At 38.3% G+C, this 16,527-nt stretch overlaps 1 protein-coding gene across 6 annotated transcripts in view; it reads left to right on the top strand.

Annotated features, from left to right (window-relative positions):
- Cul2 (cullin 2) overlaps positions 1–16,527 on the top strand; it is a 42,457-nt gene that overhangs the window by 19,424 nt on the left and 6,506 nt on the right. For all 6 annotated transcript variants that reach the window (XM_013124557.3, XM_021235992.2, XM_005085174.4 and 3 more), the window contains 13 exons: positions 3,630–3,735; positions 4,397–4,479; positions 5,107–5,203; positions 5,291–5,401; positions 7,562–7,724; positions 9,218–9,342; positions 10,282–10,389; positions 11,664–11,723; positions 12,512–12,640; positions 12,736–12,822; positions 13,054–13,206; positions 13,448–13,525; positions 16,091–16,157. In XM_013124557.3, the coding sequence (XP_012980011.1) occupies positions 3,630–3,735; positions 4,397–4,479; positions 5,107–5,203; positions 5,291–5,401; positions 7,562–7,724; positions 9,218–9,342; positions 10,282–10,389; positions 11,664–11,723; positions 12,512–12,640; positions 12,736–12,822; positions 13,054–13,206; positions 13,448–13,525; positions 16,091–16,157 (1,367 nt within the window). The remainder of the gene's footprint in view (positions 1–3,629; positions 3,736–4,396; positions 4,480–5,106; positions 5,204–5,290; positions 5,402–7,561; positions 7,725–9,217; positions 9,343–10,281; positions 10,390–11,663; positions 11,724–12,511; positions 12,641–12,735; positions 12,823–13,053; positions 13,207–13,447; positions 13,526–16,090; positions 16,158–16,527) is intronic.

Raw genomic sequence — 16,527 nt, 5'->3', positions numbered from 1 at the left:
AGGATGTTTTAGAGGTTTAGTTCATTATCATGGCAGGGAGCATATAGGCTGGGAGTATGGTGGAGTGCAGGCAGACACGGAGCTGGAGGAGCTGAGAATTCTGCATCTTATGGGCAACAGGAAGTAGTCTGAGACAATATTTTGAGCATTTATGAGACCTCAAAGCTTGCTTCCACAGTGACACAGACTTCTTCCAACAAGACCTCACCTACTCCAACAAGGCCACACCTCCCAATAATGCTGTGCCCTATGAGATTATGGGGCAAATTACATTCAAACTATCATTCCACTCCCTGGCCCCAAGTCCCCATAGTCTATCACAGTCTCAATGTTTAAAAGTCCAAAATTCAAAGTCTCTACTGAGATTCAGGCAATCTCTTAACCTTAAGACCTATAAATAAACAAACAAACAAACAGACAAACTGGGTGGTGGTGGTGCACACCTTTAATCCCAGCACTTGGAAGGCAGAGGCAGGCTGTACCAGATCACACCCTTCCAATATGTAATGGCACCAGATATACATTACCATTCTAAAACAGCTACCACATTTATTGACAGATAGTAAACAATTCCAAACACTGACATAGACATAAAGTACATGTTTCTCTTATTCTTGGACCTCGAGAGTCCACTATTACAATGATTATGGCCCGAGACGAATGCAGTGATAATTTTGCCCTGTGTTTTGTGGCTTGGGCCTCAGTGGACCCAAGTTTCAGTATGTCACTTTGGAGAAGCTCAACACTTGAGGTAGTTCTACAGGCATAGTCTGCCATTCTACCTTGCTCTGTGACAGTACCTACCATATTGCCAAAGCAGCTCTCAGTTCTCCTGGCTTGTTGGTTCAACGGAAGTATAGTTAGCTTAATCTAAGTTGCCAGTATAGAAACTGGGCTTCACAATGGCATAGTGGCTTTTAGAAGAGCCAAAATATAGTTAAAAACTCAGTTTACTTGGAGTGCAGGTTTATTGTGTTAATTTCCATGAAACACTTCCTGTGCATTAGACATCGCAAGATTTTATTAAGGTAATCCCTAGCTAGATTGTAGTATTGTGGGATTTGAAGAGTGAGTGTGCGTGCATGCTTTTGTCATTGTTTATGCACGTGGGCCTTTAGTGTGGAATATACCATAGCAAGTTTCCTTAGCTGAAGTGGTTTGGTAAAGGCTGCTTTTCTCCTTGTTAGTTTCCTTTGATGTAAGTTGCTTTGCAGTCCTATTCATCAAGGTGGATTGATAATTTAGTACTACTTAAATTCATACTTTTATGCTAGTACTAGTTATGAGCACCTGCACATGTAAAACCATATGAGATCAGCCAGTTGCTAATTGAGGCAGAATTTAAACTCCTTATCAGTCAGACTTCAGGGGTCATTCATTTTATTATTCTGTAGTCTTTCTACATGCCTATTTTGTTTTTAATTTTTGAAACAAGGTCTTATGAGGCCAGGCTGACCTCTGACCTCTGTAGACCAGTCTGTAATTGATTACTTCCCAAGCGCTAGGATTATAGGTGTATGCCACCATACCTGGGTTATGAATCTTATTAAAAGTATCCTTGATTGCTGTCTAAAATCCCTGACTTTCCGCTGTCTATAGCACAGTCATAGAGCTGATGCCTATGGGAGTCAATTAATTGTCCTTTGTTGTTTTGGTTAACTGGTGGTCATTCTTTTAATTTTACTGATAGGGTAATTAGTAATGAGATCTTTTCACAGATGCCATTGTTGAGACTAATCAGATGGAAACACATAGAGTTTTTCTTGGGTAGTATACTGGTCATGTCATCTAGGCCATTCCTTGTTTCTAGTCATAGTCTGTAAGAAAATGTATAATGAAATCAATATAAAGAGATAAGTACCAGTTTTACCAAGCAGTTTTGTTTGTTCTCAGTGTGTTCCCCAACCTGATCTAGAATTCTTTGGACACAGGCTTCCCTCTTGTTTTAGCCTTACCAGTTACATAATTTCTTTAAAATTATGTAAAATTATTTAAATAATCCACTTTAAAATTATTGTTACTTGTTTTAAAACAGGTTCTTGCTAGCTTAGCCTGTCCTTGAACTTGTGATCCTCCTTTGCCAGCTTCCCAAGTGCTATGGTTGTGAATATGAACTTACTTTCTTTTTTGAGTCAGGGTTTCTCTGTGTGACAACTCTTGCTGTCCTGCAACTTGCTCTGTCGACCAAGCTGGCCTTGAACTCAGAGATCCATTTGCCTCTGTCTCCTGAGTGCTGAGATTAGCATGTGCCACCATCACCTGGCTGTAGATGTGTACTCTTCAGCCGACATTACCAATTAATTGCTTATTTCTGGTATTTATGACTTTTACAGTCTGGCTTAGGCTGCTTGTCTAAATTAGTGTTCTAATGTTAACTGTTTCTAGCCCTGCAGTTTAGATTATTACCATTCATTTAAAATATATTAAAAAGGACTTTTTTTAGAACTTGTTATTTGCCTGCTGCAATTTTTTGATTGATGTAAGAAAAGACCCTTATTTATCCAGCCTTATATTCCAGAGAAGAACTGGGAATACAAAAACATTTGTCAGTAAAAGAAAAGGATAGCCAGGTGTTAGTGGCAAATACCTTTAATCCCAGTACTCAGGAGGTGGAGGCAGAGGCAGACAGAGCTCTGTGAGTTCAAGGCCAGCCTGGTCTACAGAGTGAGTTCCAGGACAGCCCCCAAAACAATACAGAGAAACCCTGTCTCAAAAAACCAAAAGAAAAGAATTGTATGTAGTATCAAGTACTGTGCAGTTGGTAAAACATCATTTTGTTTGATGTGGGAAGGTAAAGTTAATTCAGTAGATCAAGGCAGGTCTGAAAGGCCTGAATGAGAGAGGCCAGGCATTACAATCTCGACCACAGGACATTGTGGACTGTAGATTGATCATATATATAAAAATATTTGTTGTTGTTTGTTCGTTTTGTTTTCTAAGACAAGGTTTCTCTGGCTTTGAAGGCTGTCCTGGTCTCAAACTCACAGAGATCTGCCTGGCTCTACCTCTGGAGTGCTGGGATTAAAGGCGTGCGCCACTACTGCCCAGCCTTTTGATATCTTTTATTCCTGTATGTAAATCCTTGCCTTAGCAGAAAGGCATTGTTAGAAATACAACTTGAAGGACTGGATGGTGGTGCACACCTATCCCAGCACTAAGGAGGCAGAGGCAGGCAGATCTCTGAATTCAAGTCCAGCCTGGTCTACAGCTTGTTCCAGGATAGCCATGGGTACACAGAGAAACACTGTCTCAAAAAACTAATAAGTAAATAAATTAATGAATGAAAAGAAAAGAGAAATGAGCATTACAGTGAGAACTGAGGCAAAAGCATACTTTCTCCAGTACTGAGGCTTAAACCCAGGGTTGGTAGTCATACAGGGAAAATTCTTTTTGTTGTCTTAATTCCTGCTGCCTGAAAATGCTAAGTAAACTGTTTATGGTGTAATTCTTGAGGAAAGTCCAAGGTTAATAATATATTCTTTTCTTCATTTATTTCTAACTTGTATGTAATGGCCTTTGGAGTTATCACTGAATTAGTCTTTAAGCTTACAAATTACTATTCTAGATTCATAAATTATTTTCCTAACTGATTTTGAGTTTACATCCGTTGTACTTGTCTTTATTTTCAGATATCTCAATACCCAATATATTAAAAAAAATAAATTGACAGAAGCCGATTTACAATACGGCTATGGCGGAGTAGATATGAATGAACCACTTATGGAAATAGGAGAGGTAAGAAATTCTTTAAGTGATGCAAACATAAATTTGTTTTCAAATGTAAATTTGATTTATTGTGTGTATATGTGTATGACGTACATGAGTATCTGCCCCTTGGCCAGAGGACAACTCTGTGGCATGGTTTCTCCCCTTCTGCCTGTATGTGAGTTACAGGGGTTAACCCATCTTTGTCTAATACATAAATATTTAACAATCAGTAAAGGATTTTATAAAACAGCTATTTTAGTAAGATTTTCTGTGACTGTTAAAGCCATAGAGGGGGTGAGATGACTCTGTGGGTAAAGTTCTTGCCTCCTGACCATGTAAGGCTGGCAAGCTGGTTTGATCCCTGGAGCCCATCTAGTGGTGGGAAGAGGGAATCAGCTCCAGAAACTTGTGCTGACCTCCATGTGGGCACTCTAGCAACAACAATAACAATAGCAACGCTATGCAATCATGCAGGCACACACACAATAATAATGTTTTTAATCTTATAATTCTGGTGTGATAGCGGTTACTTTAAATGAAAAGTTACTTTTCCTTCAGTTTTCACTTGTATTTTAAAATACCAATAATATTTGTGTTGATGGATATTTCTGTTTTACAAGATCCTAGAATGAATGTTAAGGGAAAATCTACCTAATTCAGCCTTGATGATTTCTGTTTTTCCTGGCAGCTAGCATTGGATATGTGGAGGAAGTTAATGGTTGAACCCCTTCAGGACATCCTCATCCGAATGCTGCTTAAAGAAATCAAAAAGTGAGTATGGGGTTTTAATCTCAGCAAGTTAATGTTTAGTTTATTGACTGATCTGATATGTTGTTCTTTATTAGCATTTAGTGTTTCTGTCAATTCTGACTAATTTTGCGTTCACTTTAATTTCTTTCATCGGTTTTTCATTCTTAAGGTTTTTCTGATTATTTCTTAAAGCAAATACAAAATGAGATTACCTTCTTGATTTTTGATTCAGGTAGTTTGCTTTGGCCAACAACAGCACTACTGATTTCTGTATGTTCATTCTGTTCTGCAAATGAATTCAGTTACTTTTTTGATGTTGTATAAACTGTGATATATGTCCTGTTCCCCCAAGGTCATCTGTAAACCAATGCTTTTACTTCCCTCACCCCCCAGTTTGAATGTTATTTAGTTCTTCCTGTCTGATTGCACACCGTTTTCTATCAAATCACATTTATTGAGATGATTTCTAATGTATATTAGCTATAATGATGATGATGATAATTCAAAACTGTTTCAAGCTTCATGCCTGTGTTTTGACCTTGTAATTTTTTATTAGGGCATTAAGTTAGCAGCTTTTTTTGGCATACTTGGGTATAAGTCCACAGATGTCTGTGTTTTCAAGCATTTTTGTGTTATACTTTGTTTCAGTGATCGTGGTGGAGAAGACCCAAACCAGAAAGTAATCCATGGGGTTATTAACTCCTTTGTTCATGTTGAACAGTATAAGAAAAAATTTCCCTTAAAGGTAAAAAGTCTACTTCAAAACATGATGAGACCTTTAATTTCTGAAATTGTTCCAGTTTTTACTAATACAATTTTAATTGATTTTCAGTTTTATCAGGGAATCTTTGTGTCTCCCTTTCTGACTGAAACAGGAGAATATTACAAGCAAGAAGCTTCAAATTTATTACAAGAATCAAATTGTTCACAGTATATGGAAAAGGTAAAAAAAGCAAAAAGCAAAACCCAAAAAACTACCTCATGTACATTTACCTGTTGCACAACTGTTTATTTAGCACCATCGTATTTAATATTGCTTTAGTGGAAAAGATCTGTTGTATTATTTCTCCTAAGGAAAAAATGCTATTTTAGTTACATTATTAAAGTTAATATAATATGGGCTAGATAGATTCCTCAGTGATTAACAGCCTGTATACCTCATGTAGAGGACCTGCATTTAGTTCCCATAACAACCACTTGTAACATTAGTTCCAGAGGATCTAACGATGTCCTTTTCTGAACTCCATGGGCACATGTAGTCTGGTGCGCGCACACAAACTCTCTCTCTCTCTCTCTCTCTCTCTCTCTCTCTCTCTCTCTCTCTCTCTCTCTCTCTCTCTCTCTCTCTCTCTCTCTCTCTCATATGTACACATATTTTAAAAATAGTTTTAAAAAGTTAATATAAAGTGGATATTGTGCCACTGTTCAGGTGTGGTGATCAGAGAACAACTTGGTGGTGGATTTGATCTTTCTATCATGTGGATTCTGAGAATCAATTTTAGGTCCTTAGGCTTGACTGTGAATGCCTTGACTCACAGTCATTGCGAGACCCAGGTTCAACCCCTAGCACTGCATAACCTGGCATGGTGATGCATGCCTATAATGTCAGTATCTCCAGACAGAGGCAGGAAGAAAGTTCAAGGTTCTCAGCTATATAAGGAATATCAGGCCAGCCCTGGAAACATATGACTGTTTCTAGTATAAATAAATAAGATAAAAATAACAAAGTAGAAAGAAAAAGTGGAGAGAAAATAAAATAATCTGAGTCTTGGTAAGTCTTGATATCCTGAATCCTGAACATTGTATCAAACTTCCAGAAGGAATTTTCAACCCTATTAATAGTTTCATGATAATAAGAATGAATGATAAAGCCATTATAAAGAGACATGAGAAGTTTATCTAGATTTTGTAAGTTTTAGTTTCTTGATATTTTGAAACAGAGCCTTGCTTGGCCTTCAAGTCATAGCAATCCTCCTGTCTTCACCTCCTAAGTTATGAGATCACAGATGTGCATCTCTGTGTCTTGATTAACCAGCTTTTGGTTTGCAGTGTTAAGGTTCAAGCATTTTGGTAGTGAATGATTTTTGCTAGCTGGTTTAACCGGGAAGATAAAATATTGTAAGAGGACTAGCAAAACAACGTAGTGAGCACCTTTTAAAATCTATGAGACTTTATTTTCTCTAACTACTCATTACTCTAGGTATCCAATAGAATAGAGCCTCATTGAGTGTTCAAATGAGATATTTCATTGTATTTCCAATAATTCCCTGTTCTTATTTCCAGGTAGACAACCACGAGTCTCTAACAGCCCCATTTACATAATTCCTTGGGGTCAATTAAGTCCAGAAACTTTATTTCCTTAGCTTCACATCACATAGTGGTTTCCTAGTCACACAACTGTATATGTGTCAGCTAGCATACTCTTCATGGCTATAATATTGTAATTTTGTTTTGTTACAGAATTAGTCAGGTTCTTTACCTCCTATCTTTACTAACTTTTTATTGAGCTGCATTTTTATTTGGACTTGATTTCTTCCCATACAGAATAACCATTAATAAAAGGTCTCGGCTAACATGTTTGACTCACTAGAAAAGTCTTTAAGCCAGGCAGTGGTGGTGCATACCTTTAATCCCAGCATTCAGGAGGCAGAGGCAGGTGGATCTATGTGAGTTGGAGACTGGCGTGGTCTATAGATTGAGTTCCAGGACAGCCAGGACTGTTACACAGAGGGACTATCTTGGATGGGGTGTCTTTAATTTGACAGTTAAGGATGGTTTGTGTAGTTTGTTCCATTTCATAAAATGGAAACAAGAAGAATTTACTTTATGTATTGATCTTTACACTTTACTCCTGTTGGGTGTTGGGTTCCCAATACAGCGGATGATTTGGGCTGATTAGTGAAAGTAGTTCTCATTCAGAATGTAGTGGGGGGATGTTGGTGACAATCAGTAACCTAAGTAGATCGATCTGAAATGACTTATTTGAGTTGAAGTTGTGTTAAGCTTTTCCATAACCTTCTCTGCATTCCCCTAGAGGTAGTAAGAGTTGGCTGATGTTAAGCTTTGTGTCTTAGTTCATAATTGTAAGGATATATTTCTGTAGGTTCTAGGTAGATTAAAAGATGAAGAAATTAGATGTCGAAAATACTTGCATCCAAGTTCATATACTAAAGTGATTCATGAGTGTCAGCAGCGGATGGTAGCAGACCACTTACAGTTTTTACATGCAGAGTGCCACAACATCATTCGGCAAGAAAGAAAAAATGGTAAGTGCACCCTGTGGATATGTGAGTGGGAATTGAATGATACATCCAAGATTTCTATCGTTTGTTACTTACCTTGCACACTTTAACACTTCTAGATATGTTATATGTTCTTTTCTGACTCAATATAGTTTACACTTTTGGAAAAGCATTTTCAACGTACAGTCTAAAGTAAAAAGATGAACTAGGGACATGTGTTTATGTTTTAAATATCTCAAAATTACTTTGCTTAATTTGAGAATTCCTTATCTACAATAGGAAATCAGACTATGGAAAAAGAAGTATAGAATCATGAAGGATAACACAGGGATACTCAATCTAACTCAGTTTAAAGAAAAGTACATTGAAATACTAGCAACAAATGGTGGAAACACTTTTTTTTATACTCAGTTGCTGTGTAGTCAGAATAAATACAAGGCATATTAGGAAGCACATAGAATACCTGGAACTTCTTGTACCCTGATATGGGAATATAAACTGATACAGCCATATTGCAAAGCTAACACTGAATACCAAAGCAATATATATGCATATTTCATGGTCCAACAAGTCTGCTAGACTTGGGGCTCCTTCCCTATGCATACATACATGTGTGTACAAAAATTTACAAAGGTCTTCACAACAACATTCCTTGTAATGACTAGAACTAATCCACATGTCCAGTGATTCTTATACCAGAGACTGTTACAGAAGAGAAATGAACACACTAAAGCTAAACACAACACAGAAACATTGTGTGATTGTTTATGTTCATAGTTCAAGCCAGGTGAGCTCAGCCTGTGGTTACTGTAATTTGCAGAGGAGCAGTAGTGGTCAGGAGATGGCTGTAGGGCATTGCCAGGATAAGAAATGTATGTTTTTAAGCCTGGGTGTGCATATATGGGGTCTTGCACTAATTCACAGAGCCATATGGTTAAGATACAGACAGTTTTTTATATGTATATTAACACCCCAACAAGACATTTAAGATAAAGACGGTATACAGTAGCATTATTTCTCACTCGTAAGTGTCATAGGAGCTTCTTGTTTGGTTCTATGCTTAGAAGGATCTCCCTACAAGATCACAAACCGTAGCACTTTTAGGGTTTTATACTGCAGATATTCTTCCCCAGATTATTAATCACAACATCATTTCCCAGTAATTGTAATAGAGCTGTGAAATGTGTGTAATAGAGCTGTGGTTTATGTACCAGTACAAAATACTTAGAAGTTAAGATATCCTGAATTTGCCAATGGCACACATGATGCACAATAGCACTTGAGTAAAAGAAAGGGAAGAATATGTGTATTTTCTTGAATGTTCATCCATTGTCATTACACAGTAAGCAACAACAACATTGCCTTCTTGTGGGTAGGAGGTAAGGTGACTGGGAAGTGAGTATTTGTGTTCAAGTGGGATGTGCCTTTTATCCACATATTCCTTTTAATTTCCACATTTTAAAGCATGCATTATGGAATAAGGTTTGAGAACATAATAAACTCTTTTTTTCCCTCAGACATGGCAAATATGTACGTCTTGCTTCGTGCTGTGTCCTCTGGCTTACCTCATATGATTCAGGAGCTGCAGAATCACATCCACGATGAGGGCCTTAGAGCAACCAGTAACCTAACTCAGGAACACGTGAGTGCGCAGAGGGTTAGAGCATGCTCACTTAGCCAGATTTAGAGAGGTTTTTTTTTTTCCTTTTGTTTTTTACGAGACAGGGTTTCTCTGTATTGTTTCAGTAGAGAGGTTTTCTTTTGACCTGGATGATGTATAAAAAATGGTTTTGTTATAAGAAACTAAGCCATTTATTTATGTTCAAATGTTTTAAATCTCGAACTTAGTGAGTTCTTCTTGGGATTATTAAATTGTGAGAAGCCATTGAGAGCAGCTGCTTCCTAACAATACTGATTGCCATGCATTTGTTAACCTTCTGACAGGAAACCTTTTTCAGTTTCTATACAATTGTGTTTCTTGGTAAATGGCAGATTTACAAACCTTCCCTGCCTCTAGTTTGCCATTCAAAGGCCACCTCAGCTTCCCTATGTATCATCAGTGTTATTACTGGGCGTGCTCAAAATGTATAACTAGGTTTGCAGATTCAGAGTACTGAGGGACACTGAACAAAAACTGAGCCTCATTTTAAGGCTGAGATGTGAAAATACGAATTTATAGTCACTCTCAAACTCAGTCATTTTCTTTGAGAGGAAAACTCTTAAGTATTGTGTCCCTGTAGCTTGGGGGAGTTAACTCTGCCAAATTCCAGGGTCCCATTCTCCCAGTAGCAGGCTATATAATCCTCTCCTTCCAGTATTCAGTCTGCCTTTATGTAGCTGCCTTGTGTTGACAGGCCTGGGACTTAGGGGTTTACCCTGTGACCTTAAGGCATGGCGTTCCAACATAAGAATGTGTGGGTTTATGTGGCAGAGTACTTTTTAGACATGGTGTTGAATGGCAGTCCCATTTGATTAGTTTTTTTTTTTTACTTTATTTATTTATTTGTTATTTAATGTCCATTGGTGTTTTGCCATGGGTGTCTTAAAATACAGATTTGTACTTTGTATTTTATGTTTTTAGATGCCAACACTATTTGTGGAATCAGTTTTGGAAGTACATGGTAAATTTGTTCAACTTATCAACACTGTGTTGAATGGTGATCAGCATTTTATGAGTGCTTTAGATAAGGTAACTTTTAAACAAATACATGCCTATGCTATATGTACATGAAATTTTCTTTATCCTGTAATGAACAATGTTCAATTAAGCATCTTTCTTAGACATCTAAGTTTGAGATCTTTGAGACACTTGAATTCTCACTAAATAACCACTTTGAATTTGAGAGTCTAAATAGTTTTAAGTGGTTACAGTAAGCACCTATAGAGTTCCGTATGTCAGTATTACTGTTGTTATACACTGGTGTGCATAATACTAATGTCTGTTAGTACTCATACTTTCTTTGTATAGTCCCCCAGTGGTAGGACTGATACTTCTATATTCATTCTTGGTTTGAAAGACACCAGGAATTTGAATTGGTATTTGACATAGAAAATTCACTTACGGGTTGTAAAATATCAGAACGTACTGCTAACATTTCAGTGATGATTAGCAAATACCATCTTATAATGAGGAAGAGAATAGGTACTTTTTTTTTCTTTTTGGTTTTTTTTTTTAAAGACAGTTTGTCTGTGGCTTTGGAGGCTGTCCTGGAACTAGCTCTTTTAGAACAGGCTGGCCTTGTACTCACAAAGATCCTCCTGCCTCTGCTTCCTGAATGCTGGGATTAAAGGCGTGCACCATCACCGCCCGGCAGGAATAGGTACTTCTTATAACACTATTTTGGTTTGTGTAAGTTAGCTTTTTGTCAGCATGATAAAATACTGAGCTAAGCACAAGGAAAAAAAATTATTTTTAAACTCAAGATTTCACAAGTTTCTGCCTTACTAACTGACCATGTTGCCTTTGAGCGTCTCATGGTAGATGAAACTGCTCACCTAATGGTGACCCGAAGAAGCAGAGAGAGGGGGGACAGAAGGGCTCAGGCGTGCCAATGTCCCTTAACACATAGCCTTGCTGGGGGGAAATAAATATCACAGTCTTAGCACCTGTGTAAAAAAACTGCGTGGTAGTATAATCCCAGTGCTGGGGAGGTGAAGACAGACATCATGGCCCTGCTGTTGCTAGCTTAGCACTCTGTTCAGTAGGTTCCAGTAACAGACTCTGTCTCAAAACACAAGGTGGGTCGGCTCTTGAAGAGCGATAATAGCTAAGGTAGACCTTGCCTCCACTTGGACATGTATGTGCATTTTCCCTTAGAACAATACCTACGCATTCACACACTAGACAGAGAGAAAGACAGATGACTGAATCAGGTATTATAGACATGATTACAGCTGGCTCTCAGCCTCCTGTGTGCTCTTGCCTGCCTCTGGTAACTAATCAAGTGACGTCTCCTTGTTTAGGCCCTTACATCTGTTGTAAATTACAGAGAACCCAAGTCTGTTTGCAAAGCACCTGAACTGGTAAGTCTAGTTGCTTAAAAGTCATCTCATGCAAAGTCAGTAAAGGAAAAGTTAATAGACTGGCAAATTAATTTGCTTCATGTACTTTTTTCAGAAAATGAAAATTATGGGCATTATATACATTAGAAATAATGTACAAAATGCATCAAACCATGTGCCCTTTCTTAACCATAGGAGAACGTAATTTACAAATAGCTGCTGTTAAAAAGAAAAGTATACTGCTTATTATGGTCAGATTTTTCTTTTCTTTGTTTGTTTCTTTTTTTCTGTTCTAGTTTTTTGTGTTTTTAAAACTTACCTGATCATGCTTTTGTTTTGTTTGTTTTTATTTTTCTGGGATTAAAGGCGTGCGCCACCACCGCCCAGATAGATCATGTTTTTTGGTTTTTTTTTTTTTTTTTTTGGTTTTTCGAGACAGGGTTTCTCTGTGGCTTTGGAGGCTGTCCTGGAACTCGCTTGGTAGTCCAGGCTGGTCTCGAACTCACAGAGATCCTCCTGCCTCTGCCTCCCGAGTGCTGGGATTAAAGGCGTGCGCCACCACCGCCCGGCTAGATCATGCATATTTTACATCCATAATTTTAAAGCATAACTTTAGGACATAACAGCATACAGCTTCTGTTGAGGGACTTTGCTTTTGTGCTGTTACTGGTAACTATTTACGGTTTGTTCTCGTGGTTAGGCCCTTATATCAGTTTTGAGTGACCCACTTATTCATGTTTTGTGTTGCTACCTTTGAAGTGTCTGTCCCAAGGGCCCTTTGTAAGATTTATTACCAATTTCTTTTTTAGCTTGCTAAGTACTGTGACAACTTGCTAAAGAAGTCAGCAAAGGGAATGACTGAGAATGAAGTGGAGGACAAACTCACCAGCTTCATCACTGTTTTCAAATACATCGACGACAAAGACGTTTTTCAGAAGGCAAGCTAAACAAAATGTTCAGATTACAGTTATCAGCTTTGCTTTATTTTGAACTTCAGGTCATAATGAAAGTAACCATTTATATTTTTATGCAGTTCTATGCAAGAATGCTAGCAAAACGTCTAATTCATGGGTTGTCTATGTCTATGGATTCTGAAGAAGCCATGATTAATAAGTTAAAGGTAACACAAATCTTTAGTTGATAATATCATCAATATCGTTGTACCAACAGCCAAATAGTTCATTGTATATAATGACTGCATACGTCACAGCAGTCCAGATGTAAATGTATTTGCATACAATGCTACATGTCAGTATGAGACTCAAAGGACAAAACCCTTCTCTAGTTTCCTAATTCATCCCTGACTGATTATTTTCAGCTTAGGTTATATGTTTTGCAACTTGTTTTCCAGCAAGCCTGTGGTTATGAGTTTACCAGCAAGCTGCATCGGATGTACACAGACATGAGTGTCAGTGCCGATCTCAACAATAAGTTCAACAATTTCATCAGAAACCAAGACACAGTGATAGATTTGGGGATTAGTTTCCAAATATATGTCCTTCAGGTATGACAGTACTTCTTTACACTTATGAATTTTGACATTGTTATATAAAAGTTAGCAAATAACTCCTGATGATTCATGGTCAGCTGGTGAATTGTGGACTTGGAATAAAATATGTCTTGATGATGAAGGCCATGCCTTAGCACTGTCAGCATTGTGAGAAAGGGAAAAGGTCTGTCTCAGCTGCTTGCTTGCCAGGTAGATGTCTATCTGTTGAACCTTTTATTTCACTGTTCCTTTCTAGGCTGGTGCGTGGCCTCTCACTCAGGCTCCTTCATCCACATTTGCGATTCCCCAAGAGTTAGAAAAAAGTGTACAAATGGTAAGTGTGTAGGAAAGATACCAGTAAACAAAAGCATTGTACTGCCTCTGTGTGTGGATGTGTTGTGTGTATTTCAGTTTCGGGTAAGCCTACTGGTTCTTCAGCACTTGTAATTCATAAAAGTTTTGGTATTATATGAAGGCTTAGGGCTGATTTGATGAATGACTCAGTAGGTGATGGCAGTTGGTACCAAGCCTGACAACCTGGATTCAGTTTCCAGACCCCACATAGTTGATGGAGAGAACCAGCTCCCACAGGTTCTCACATTCACGTGTGGCCCATAACATGGACAACACTCCATTACCCCAAATAAGTAAATGTACATTAGTTTAGAAAAAAAGAGAAAGCTTCAGTGTCATTCTGCCTTTCCATTTCAACTTTGAGGCCATGTTTATGCTTCATTTAGTCCTGGTTAACATTCTACTTTTCCTGTAGTTGAGGCAAATGTCATATATAAAGTGAGATACCAAAAAAAATTAAAATAATAATAATAATATATGGAGTCAGGTGGTAGTGGTACACACCTTTAGTCCTAGCATTCTAGAGGCAGAGACAGATGGATCTCTGAGTTCAAGGCTATAGTCTGGTCTGCGAAGTGAGTTCCAGAATAGTCAGAGCTCTTACACAAAAAAACCCTGTCTTGAAAAACCAAAATAAATGTGGGGGGGGTGGGGAGGGGCACATATTCAAGTGAAAGTCTCTGTTAGTGAGACATAAATCCCAGAAGGCTGACCTCTTATAGGTTGATCACTGACTCCATGTATACAGAGATGGGCATGCATGCACACTTGCACACACAAATGGATAAATATAAAAATATATATTTTATTTATTTTTCAAGACAGGGTTGCTCTGTATAAAAGCCCTGGCTTTCCTGAAACTCACTCTGTAGACCATACTGGCCTCAAACTCACAGACATCCACCTGTTTCTGCCTCCCAAGTATTGGGATTGAAGGGATATGCTACCATACCCAGCAATTTTTTAAATTAAAAATGAAATATAAAATGTGAACTGGGATTATAGCTCATGCAGGAAGCCCTGGGTTCCACCCCATCATGAAACCAAGTGTGGTGGTGCACATCTGTAATCCTAGAATGCAGAAGGTGGAGGCAGGAAATCAGGTCAAAGTCCTTCTCAGCTATGCATTAAGCTACAGGCAGGCCACCTGGACTATCTGAGACCCTATGTAAAAAAAAAAAGTTAAGAAAATGTGAACAGTGTATTTTGAGGTTTTTTAAACATTCAGTTCAAGGAAGGAATTTTTAAAATTTCAAAGCTTTGATAAAATTTTTAAAGATTTATTCTATTTTAATTGTATATGTGTATCTAACATGAATCATCTATCTGTCTATGGGTATGTGCATGTGAGTGCAGGTGCCCACAAGTCAGAGGAGGTGGTAGAATCCCCTAGAACTGGAGTTATGTGCAACTATGAGCCATTTCTTGTGGGTGCTGGGAACCAAAATGTCATTTGCAAGAGCAGTATGTGCCCATCCAATTATAACTTTAAATGCAATAGTATCAACAAAAGGATGTAGAGAGGTACTTTGAACGCCACAGCTTTGTTCATGGATGTTAAATCATGGACCCTGTTTTGTATTAACTGCACATACATACACATTGGTTAGCCTGTCCATTATGGGAGTCTGTGTGCTGCTAAATGTAGGTATGGCTTTCATGTTGAAATGCATGTGATGGCGTATTTGATCTTTAAATAGAATCTATAAAGTCCAGAGTAATAGTGTTAGTAGGGATAAATTGCTATTGTTGTTATTTCTGATTTTATGTAAAGATGTAAAATTTGCAGGTACCGAGGTTTAGGGAAAACGGACTGTAATAACGAGCCGGAATGGGACCGAGGGGTTGGCACAGTGGGTGAAGTGACTGCTGCTCACGCATGAGGACATTGAGGACCTGCATTCAGATTCTGGTGCCCTGTGCTGGTCAGGGAGAAGATGCAAACACACCTGGCTGGCCAGTGGCAGCTGTCATAGCAAGCTCCAGATTCAGTGAAGGCCCTTTCTCAAAACAAACAATGTGCAGGAGCCATCAAGGAAGGCATGCCCATGTTAACCCTCCCCTTCACATACATGTACAAGCTGGGGTAGTTAAATAACATGCTGACATGTCTTAGTAACTCAGATTGTAGCTGAGAAATATTTCCATAGACTTGTCTATCCCTGCATAAGCAGTCAGTTGCCTGAGTTACTCTGCCCTTCCATTTTTAAAGCTGTTTACCAGAATGGCCTCAAACTCCTGGGCTCAAGTGAATCCCAGTCTTAGCTTTGTATGTCTCTGGGACTGTGAGTGCTCACCGTAGCACTTGACTGTCTGCAGGGATAGATGCTTTATGTGCAGGACCAGAGTAGTAAGTCACTGCTGACTCAGCAGATTCATCACAGCTTGATGCCAGTACGCCCACACAGCAGTTGGATTATTCATGATCTTGAGCAGGTACTCTGGACAAAGTATATCGTTAGGTGAACTAAGATGTATTTACCTTTTCAGTATGGTAATAAGTTACAGGACCTAAACATAGCTTGACATCTCTCTCTTTCAACAGTTTGAATTATTTTATAGCCAGCATTTCAGTGGAAGGAAACTGACGTGGTTACATTATCTCTGTACAGGTAAAGAACATTTAATTACTACTTGTTTAATGATACTTACCTGATTGTGTTAATTTACAACGATGCTTTCTGTAGCCTACTCTAGTTTTTAATCCATTTTTCTCCATTCTGTTTCTGGTATTGTTAAGGAAGAATGCCATCATTCACCTATGTTTATAGTGCTGGTGATAATGTTCCTTTTAAGACATCTTTTGAGTTTTATGGCAGTACATTTTTATAGCCAATCATTTTATAGATACTAGAGAAGTTATTTAGAAAAGCAAACTAGTGGGCTAGATATTCTTGAATAACTGTTCTCCGATGTCCGTAGCCCTGCTCTAACAGAAGCAGGTATTCTAAGATTGCCTTTCTTCCCAGTCCCCTGCAGATG

Source organism: Mesocricetus auratus, unplaced genomic scaffold (genome assembly GCF_017639785.1).
Source record: "Mesocricetus auratus isolate SY011 unplaced genomic scaffold, BCM_Maur_2.0 Super-Scaffold_100013, whole genome shotgun sequence".
NCBI lineage: Eukaryota > Metazoa > Chordata > Mammalia > Rodentia > Cricetidae > Mesocricetus > Mesocricetus auratus.
The sequence above is the reverse complement of the archived record's forward strand: the minus strand, read 5'-3'. Positions and strand labels throughout refer to the sequence as shown.